Source organism: Lagenorhynchus albirostris, chromosome 8, assembly GCF_949774975.1.
Source record: "Lagenorhynchus albirostris chromosome 8, mLagAlb1.1, whole genome shotgun sequence".
NCBI lineage: Eukaryota > Metazoa > Chordata > Mammalia > Artiodactyla > Delphinidae > Lagenorhynchus > Lagenorhynchus albirostris.
In genome coordinates, this window is record NC_083102.1 from 31,672,773 (window position 1) to 31,682,214 (window position 9,442).

The 9,442-nt window shown below is 39.4% G+C and overlaps 1 protein-coding gene across 1 annotated transcript in view; it reads left to right on the forward strand.

Annotated features, from left to right (window-relative positions):
• The window catches only part of CTTNBP2 (cortactin binding protein 2), a 156,169-nt gene extending 147,376 nt beyond the window's left edge, over window positions 1-8,793 (forward strand). The window contains exons 20-23 of the mRNA XM_060156004.1: window positions 2,198-2,261; window positions 3,392-3,524; window positions 4,520-4,621; window positions 7,760-8,793. Of these exons, the coding sequence (XP_060011987.1) occupies window positions 2,198-2,261; window positions 3,392-3,524; window positions 4,520-4,621; window positions 7,760-7,975 (515 nt within the window). The 3' untranslated portion in view covers window positions 7,976-8,793. The remainder of the gene's footprint in view (window positions 1-2,197; window positions 2,262-3,391; window positions 3,525-4,519; window positions 4,622-7,759) is intronic.
• The last annotated feature ends 649 nt before the right edge of the window (window positions 8,794-9,442 follow it).

The following is a 9,442-nucleotide window of genomic DNA, read 5'->3' on the forward strand; positions in this document are numbered from 1 at the left end:
GTAACAAGGATTATACCTTTTACCTGTTGATCCCTTGAGAGTATCCAGAAGGGCTCTACGAGGAGGATTATCATCTCCATTTACAGAGAGCAAAACTGAGGCTCAGAAACCCTTGGTTACCTGCTCCAATTCACTTCTACAAACGGGGGGTTCTGCAATCCCTGTTTTCGTTCCTGGCGAGTCCAATGCTGTTTTCTTCAGTCTGTGCCACTCATAATAATGCATGGCACTCAAAGAAGGACACCCGTGCAGGCTCTTCACTGTATCATTTCCAAGTGCATTAGAATTCCTTTAGGGCTCAGGACCAGCTGCTTTCCTGAACAATAAGCATTGTCAATATATATCAATACTTCAGAGTTGACAGACAAAATCCATAAAGTGAATATGAACTTAAAACAATATTATGGAAGTAAGTCTAACTTGGCAGACTGTATCAGGCAAAATTGACTTATAAATTATTTTAAATTCATTTATATTTTTAAAATAATTACTAGTTGTACAGCTATTGGATATATCAAATATTCTTTGAAACATGAAAACGTCGATGAATAAAATTGTGTGCAACCATGGTTTACACTGACTTCAACGCAGAGGTTTATAAAATGCATTGGCCAGTGTTTAGGTGCATGAACCACTGATTGGTTAAGGACCAAAGGTGGACATGCCTCTAGTTTTTATTTTTTTTATAATAGTAACTTTTTCTAATAATTACATTTGATATAAAAATTATTACAACAGGGCTTCCCTGGTGGCGCAGTGGTTGAGAGTCCGCCTGCTGATGCAGGGCACACGGGTTCATGCCCCGGTCCGGGAAGATCCCACATGCCGCAGAGCGGCTAGGCCCGTGAACCACGGCCGCTGAGCCTGCGCGTACGGAGCCTGTGCTCTGCAACAGGAGAGGCCACAACAGTGAGAGGCCCGTGTACGGCAAAAATAAAATAAAATATAAAATTATTACAACCATGTTTGGGTTGATTTTTGATTTTTTGACATCATTGGTTTAAAAAAGAAAAAAACCAAAAATAGAACCCTTTTGCATTCCATGCAGACCACTGTGGAAACTCATAAAATTTAATAAAGACACAGCCTTTTTATTTCCTGACCTAAACCAAGGCTGAGGGGTTGGTCACAGGCTTCTGGAGAGCAGGGCCCAAGGCTGTGCACTTACATGGTAATTAGGGGAAACCTACTAGTCATTGCTTTCTGACAATGACAAAAGTATGGATGAGGAAATATACAGAGATTCTTTGATGATCTGCTTTTAATCAGGATATATCAAATTCGACTTACTTTTCAAAATCATTCTTTAGAGATTAATCTGTGCTAGCACCATTCGTACAATTTTAGAATTAACTCAGAAGCAACTGTGTTAATGAACTTATAAAATTACAGTGTGTATTATAGAAAGACATTTTGAGTCTAAAATGTTTTAGTGTTTCTCAAACTTTTTTGACCGTAACCCATAGTGAGAAATATATTTTAAAGCCTGACCAGTACACACAAACCTATGCATTTGCATGTATCTATAACTGGTACAAATTTATATATTTACTGCAACCTGTGCAATCTGATATTTCCTATTGTTTGTTTTTTTAAATGCGTTGAAATACGCAGTTTGAAGAACATTGGTGTGATATGCAGTATTTGTTTTAATGCTGTGACTTTTTGTATACTGTTCCTATTTTGTTTTCCGTAAAACGCAAAGCAATTAAAAGTTAAATTTCTACACACCAAGGCCACCCACACTGTAATATATCATGGGGCCCAGACATCAAAAACTGCTTCAGATCTACAGTCAGTAACTAGTCAGTAACATGGAAGGCAAACAAAGGGAGAGAAAGGGAAATTACCATCATCAAAAGGCACGTATTAACCCCTTTTTAGGTACTTTGAGAACAAAGCCCTAAGGATGTGGGGGCTTGACTGGTTAGAATAGGGTCCATTGATGAAACCAGAGTTCAGGATTCCTGAATTGAGCCTCAGGTGGTGTGAGTTGTACCGTCTTTAGTCATAAATATATCAATACATGAGGTTGTTGGTCATTCCCTGACCTTCCACAGGGCTTCAAGAGATGGATTTAATCCAAAAACAATATGAAAATACAGCAGAGTCCATAGCCTGTTTCTTTTAAATACAGAGTTCAAGATGCACAGGGACATTCTGTTGAAATGTGATTACATTTTTTTTCTTTAAACAGGTATCAAAAATAAGACTATATTACAGCTGAATTGTAACAGGAATGCTTCTCTGTCAAAACAAAAGTAAGTTTCCCTTGTAGATTTAACTCATAACAAACAATACACATTCTCATGATTAGTCTGTGCAACTATGAATTTCTTAAAGTTTCTTAGCCTATTTTGCTTTTATCATTGGCTTCATTTTGTACCAAATTTGATAGTTATTATTAATGCATTTGACAAAGATATTGTAACATCCTGCACTTGTGAACTTTTAAACAGACTTTTTAGATGACCTTTTTTTTTTTTTTTTGTGGTACGCGGGCCTCTCACCGTTGTGGCCTCTCCCGTTGCGGAGCACAGGCTCCGGACGCGCAGGCTCAGTGGCCATGGCTCACGGGCCCAGCCACTCCGCGGCATGTGGGATCTTCCTGGACCGGGGCACAAACCTGCGTCCCCTGCATCGGCAGGCGGACTCTCAACCACTGCGCCACCAGGGAAGCCCCGTTTTTTTTTTTAATGATAGATTTACAGAAACCTAGCATGACTTATTTTTTTTCTTATGTTGCTCCTAGGGAATTGTTGATTATACCTCCAAACTTGTAAGCAAGCTGAAATAAGGAATTATTTATCATAGAATAAAAATGCTTGGTAGTTTGTAAATAGGTCCCCAGTGTAGCCCAGTAAATTGTGTGCTCAATCACTTGGCAGGTAGCATTTAGGACCCTGTGCCCTGGTTCACAGAATTACAGAAGGGGGTGAGGGGGTCATTGAATCTGCATCACATGCTTGTTTCTGCCGGGTCCACTGTTAGATCTGTTGTATTCAACAGCCTATATAATATTTGTAATAACTCTATGTTGTAGGTATAAGGAATTTGTTAGAGAGAAGGGAACCCAGGAACTGAGTGAGGTGTTGAGGACAAAAAGAAAACCTGACCTGTGGTCATATTGCTAATATGTGGTAAATTCCTATTTACTCCATTATCACACTGCCCCCTGCACACAGTGTCTTAGCTTTATCTTTGGAGACAGAGAAGAAGAGGGAGGAGTAAGACTGGAATGTTTTAAGTGCAAGTAGATTTCTTTGTGTAGTAAAACTTTACCCTATTGAGAATTTTAAGTGGGAGTTTTCAAGGTCCAGCGGGAGTGGGTGGGAGTGGGTTGTTGCGTGACATTGATGGATGCCTTTAAAGGATGTTAAAAACTTTTTAGGTCTCTAGAGAATGATCTATCTTTGGCGTTGAATTTGGATCAAAGACTCTCTCTGGGTTCGGATGATGAAGCGGACCTTGTCACGGAACTTCAGAGCATGTGCTCCAGCAAGTCTGAATCTGATATAAGCAAGGTAAGCAGGACGCTTGGGGGAGGACATTGAATGGTTCCACCCAGCATTCGAGAGACTTCTTAGAGCCACGTCATAACTCTCACTCCCCGCCAGAAATTCCTCATCCAATAGCATGTTAATGCTCCAAATCAGAACATCCCTTACCTTGCTTAGAAAAGCTCTTTCTTCCAAAATACTCCTTCTACAATAAGGGAGCTCTATGTAGCACACCTTCTCTGAAAAACCTGAGGTGTTCATTGCGTTACCACAAATTACACCAATACATCCTTTTCCTTTTCGTATTCCTAACTTTGGCCCATAAGTCACCAGTCAGTAAGAGAGCATTACAGCAGCCTTGTGTTCTGGATGGAATGGCAACTTTCCTTACAAATAAAAATAAGTGGCCTGTGTAATCTGTTTAGTCAAAGTCTTCAAGCTGTGAAATTTGAGATCCAAATCCGGAAATCAGTGGCCCAAAATCTCGAAGCATTAACAGCATCAAGTTCAACCTGTTTTGGCACCTGATATCTGCAGCAAATTTGACCAAACTTCCTTGATAAATGCCTTTTACTTGAAAGGGAGCATAAGAAGGTAGTTATAACTGGTGCAGCTTCCGCCCAAAGACTCACCTATTGTATTTAGACAGTCCTAATCTCTGGCCAAAGTAGAACTGACTAGCTTATTTAATGTTGCTGCAAATGCGTCGAAATACTTAACCTCTGGAAAAATAAGGTAACAATGAAAATCTTGCAAATTTTATATCCTTTCATTTTGTGCCAAGTGATTTTTTTTTTTTAATAGGGCTCATCTGGTTGTCTTCTTCTGACTTTAAAAGACTTTTTCCTTAGAGGTTATGTCTCATGCATTTGCCGTTAGTTTCACATGAAGACTTCAGGTCTTCGTATGAACATTATGGGACTTGCAGGTCTGTTCTGTAGAGCTTCTGACAGTAAGAGAAGGATCCCACTTCTGTTGTGGGTTTTCCACGGTGACTTGATAAACTGTGTATCTTCCAGATTGCTGATTCCGGGGATGAGTTAGGGAGGTTTGATCGTTCAGGAAACCACCCTGCATTTTCAGCAACTGTTAATAATCCAAGAATGCCAGTGTCACAAAAGGTAAGTGTCCCCTTTCCCTCCAAAATGGGACAAAGAAGGACTGTTGTGGAATTTGACTTCACAAATCTTTCAATGTGCATCACAGTTACTTTTAAACCATAGTTGGGAAATAAATAGGATAAAGGCAAAAGTGTTCTCTAAGGTAATCAAGGTTAGAAAAATTGTTTGGATAATAGCTTGAAAGAATCACATAGAAAAGCATTCTTTTTCCTTCTATTTGATGCCAGAATTTTGGGTGTCTTTTCCATTTGTTTTCATTTGTTTATGCCGAAACTAGATTTCTGTCTTCTGTTGCTGTATTTTAAAATGGGATATTGAATTTCATTTGAGCACTATTTTGGAAAACTAGAGTTAATTTTAGCAAAGTGCTGAGTGATGATAAAGATCTACACACACACAAAAAATCTCATTCTGGTTTACTTTAACTTGCCATATCATGCATGTTTCAGTGAGAGACTTTCTTTTAGAAACAAATCAGAATGTCAAATAGAAGAGCCAGGATTCCAATAGAGTTCCTCAACCTCTTGAAATAACTTATACGATTGGTTAATAAATGCCAAGAGTTGAGATGGCCCAGCATGGTACTCCTGGGTGAATAGAAACAATAAAACTACTTCTTATCCGGTAGTGATTTTATGAGGATGCATATTTTGTAAGCTCACCAAGCCATGTCGATTGTGGTTCACATCCTGTTCTCACCCCCTCGCATGGCAGCTGACACAGACCTGTTGTGGGGGGGAGGGAGTGCAGAAAGCAGAATTACATTATTAACCCTCCTTTGATCACCAGACAGCCCTGGGCTTCCCTGCCCCTGCTCTCACAGCTTCGGTAGGTTTCAGTCCTGATTAGTTACGCGGAAGCTGTGTGTGTTGCGGGGAATATTAACAAGGCTGAGTTCTTGTATAAAAAAATACATAACATGATGATCTGTGAAGAAGAGCATGACCTGTCTGGCTTACTCTGTATAGTATTTGCTTTTTTCCCCCAATTGGGAACAGTTTAGAAGCACAGCAAAAGCATAGTTTGGAGAGCAGGTAAGGGAGGATGACTAAGGAGGTGACCTGGGGTCCCTGTGGAGAATTCTGGCTGGAAAATATTTGTTCAGGAGCTGGGGTTCAGAACACCTTTCTTGGGCTTCCAGGACCCCTCTTCAGGATTCCTTGCGCAGCAGCCAGTGGGAAGGGGTGCAATGAGCCACTCTTTGTCCACAGGGCCCAGTCACTTTCCTATATAAAAAGGTTGACTGGTAGTGAGTGGCAGCTGTTGGATAATGAAGACAGTTTTGTGCCTCTTTTTCTCTGTCACAGGACCATATTGGGTTGCTACCATGAGGTACTGTCCAGAAAAATAGTACTGAAGGGAGGCTAAGCTTTGTTTTAAAAGGGACCTTTTTAAAAAATGGATCATTTTATACTTTCTGGGCTCTTCAGAAAGAACCATAGAGTTTTTTAAATGTGCGGTTTGATGCGGGTATTAGGAGGACAGCTGCCCCCTCTTGCTTTGCCCACTGAACGCATTGTGAGGACTGTTCCCCGTGGCTAGATGTTCTTCTCAGAACCTGCCAGCAGAGGGTGAAGTATACTCATTTGGCATTTGCCAGCCTCCTGAGAGCTTCACAGGCTCATACCTCTTCTACTGTGAGAAACTCAGCGAGCATTTCTTGGTTAGATGCCCAGTCTCTTCTACTATCAGGAAGTAATTCCCTTTAGAAGTAAGAGCTGTCTGTGTTAGTTGAAATCACTTTCTCCTATGCGGCCAGAGAGGGGCCTATTTAATCAGGTAGCATGTCAGCCAGTCTTCTTAAACAATTTACATAAATACAGATTTAAATCACCAGGAGAGTAGATACTAATAAATGTTTTCTTCTCATTAAGATGCAAATTAAACCCCCTAAAGCAGAAGTTCTCATTCTGGTGGCATAATGAAATCCACTTGAGGATTTTTTTTTTCCCAATCCCCGGTACCTGGACCACATGCCCTAGAGGTTCTGATGTAATTGGTCCAAGGTACAACCTGGACGTTGGGGTTTTTAAAAGCTCCTTGGTGATTCTCATGTGCAGCCAGGGCTTAGACCCACTCTCCAACACATACCTCTGATCTCTCATCCTCCTTATTTTCCACCCCATTTCTTTCCAAATATGTCCTTAAACGTCCTTAACTTATTTTTACATGTAATTTACTATTTCAACAACATACCCATCTTCACCCTTCCTTCTTCCCATGGAACCCTTTCCTCTTCACCTGTCATAGCCCATACTCACTTGAGTTCAGTTCTGCCACCTGGCAAACATGAAGTGAGGCCTACCCAAGTGAACTCAAGATCAGGGAAAACAGCATGAGTAAAAGGTCTTATCCCAGCATCATCACTCTCACCTATCCAACTCTGGTTGCTCGCTATCCAACTCTGGTTCCTCGGGGGCAAAATGAGAGACCTAGACCAGGTCCAGAAGAGTTCTGAAACACTAGGAAGACAAGAGCATGCAGTTTCCAAGAATGGAAGATCTTGAGCTCCTTAGTCGTAGAGAATTGCTATGCAGGAACTTTAATTCACTACAGCAGAAGCTCCATCAGAGCAAGGATGGTGCTCTTTTACGTTCTCTACTGTAAGCCGAGCACCTAGAACAGTGTTTGTCTGTCTTTTAAACATTCAAAATATGTGTTGAGTAATAGTCCAATTAGATCTAAAGGCAGAAGCATTAAGTGACGTGCTCAAGGTGAAAGAGTTGAATTGTAGAACTGCTTAAAGATGGTTGGAGTAGTCCAGTTTGATTTCCTCAGGCCTAGGACTTCATACAGCTCCAGCTGGTGAGGAGACCCCGGATTCTGGCACTCGATTCATTGACTCCTGTGTCTAGCACTTTTGTGATACCACAAAGGACCTAATGAAAATCAGCCAGTGGGTCTATAAGTTTTGTGATACCACAAAGGACCTAATGAAAATCAGCCAGTGGGTCTATAAGACATTAAGCATTCAGCTTCTCCCCTCCATTGTCTTTTGTTCATTTTTTCATGAGAACTGAACTTAAGAGAGAAACTCCTACCTGCGTGTTCAGGGACAGAGAGGAGGAAGTTAGGACTGATCACAGAAGTTGGGAACAATGTCAAATTGACAAGCTATTTTGTTTGCCTTTCTTACAGGAGGTCAGTCCTCTCAGCAGCCATCAAGCGACCGAATGCAGCAACAGTAAATCAAAGACTGAGTTGGGTGTTTCAAGAGTTAAATCTTTTCTTCCTGTTCCTAGAAGTAAAGTCACCCAGTGTTCCCAGAACACCAAAAGAAGCAGCAGCAGCAGTAATACAAGGCAAATAGAAATAAACAATTCAAAAGAAGATTTGAAACTTACACAAAAATGAACAAGTAGAAAAACCTAACAAATAGGCCTGCCTACAATATTCTCATTCTTCTGTATATTTCACACAGAAACCAAGGACAAGATGTAAATACCTTTAAATGAATCACATGTTTTCACTGCAATATAAAGTATGAGTGCAGGACCACTATTCAGTTTTTTGTAAAGTGTATTTATAATCAACATTTAGGGTTTTTTTTTTCAGTTCTGTAGGATTGAACTGCAATACCAAGAAGTTATACCCACTTTTCAAGTAGTTTTATAATAGAAAAGTCATAATAGTTTTACTCAAGATGTTCAGGGGTATTAAAACAACTGTCTGTGTACTGTATATCTATATATATGTACATATGTATATTTAAGAAAGCCTGAATCATTGCATACTACATGTATGCAACATTGGCTTAGATAACAAGTACCATTTTAAAGAGATCATAATTTTATGTTCACTTGATGAGAAATGGCTAGAATGGGGCAATAACAAATCATTTCTCAACAGTTACTTTTCTTAAAAGCCATATTAAGTATTTTTAAGTATTTTGCCTGTTAAAATTCTAGTTTCCAGTTTTAAATCTTTTAATGGTTGCATCATGTATATTTATGCTTATGAATTTGCATTATTGACGCCTGTAAAATATGAAATTATATAATGCAATAAAAAGTGTTATCTTTCTTAACAAAAGTTTTATACCTAAGTGGATATAAAAAAGTAAATGCTTCAATAAATGAGACTTAACTCCTCTTCAATTCTAGTGGCACAATGGATAATATTTTCTAGACGGTTTGTTTCACTAATGAAATGACTTAACTCAAAAATTTAATATGCCTTGACACCAAATAAAATATTGAATTAGTGAAATAATTTTGCTGTAGTTTCTATCGCTCCTAGTAGTTTATCCATGCAAAAGATATTTGTGTTCAATTTAAGGACATTTGTAAAACTGGTCCTCCATGTTGGTATTTCAGTAGATGTTCAGAGAAAGACTCACACTTGTTAGAAAGTATCAGTTGGTTTAAACTAAACTAAAACATTTCAGTGGAGCTCTAGGAATTAGGTGCTCATTGAAAAAAATTTTTTCATACATACAAAAATAAAGTATAATTATATACCAAGAGTCATTTGAGTACTGAGAATACTGAAAGTCCTTTCTTGGCCAGAATGGTTATTTACATTAAAGTATATACATGTGCATTGAAACTATATTACACTTTGCAAGTATCTTTAAAAAATGTATAGTGAAGATTAGGCCACATGGGGTGAAGTAGAGGAAGGGTCAGGGAAGAGATCAATTCCAGTACCTGTCAGCCTTCATCTCTGCAATCCTTGGTTGTACAGCATGGACCTCATGGACAGGGAGATGAAACTAGAGCAAGGGCCAGAGGGTAGATAGATAGGAGAGAGAGGCTGGAGGAAATAGGCTTGAACACAATAACGCCTTTGAGCTGGACTCAAATTCTTGGTACCCTGGTG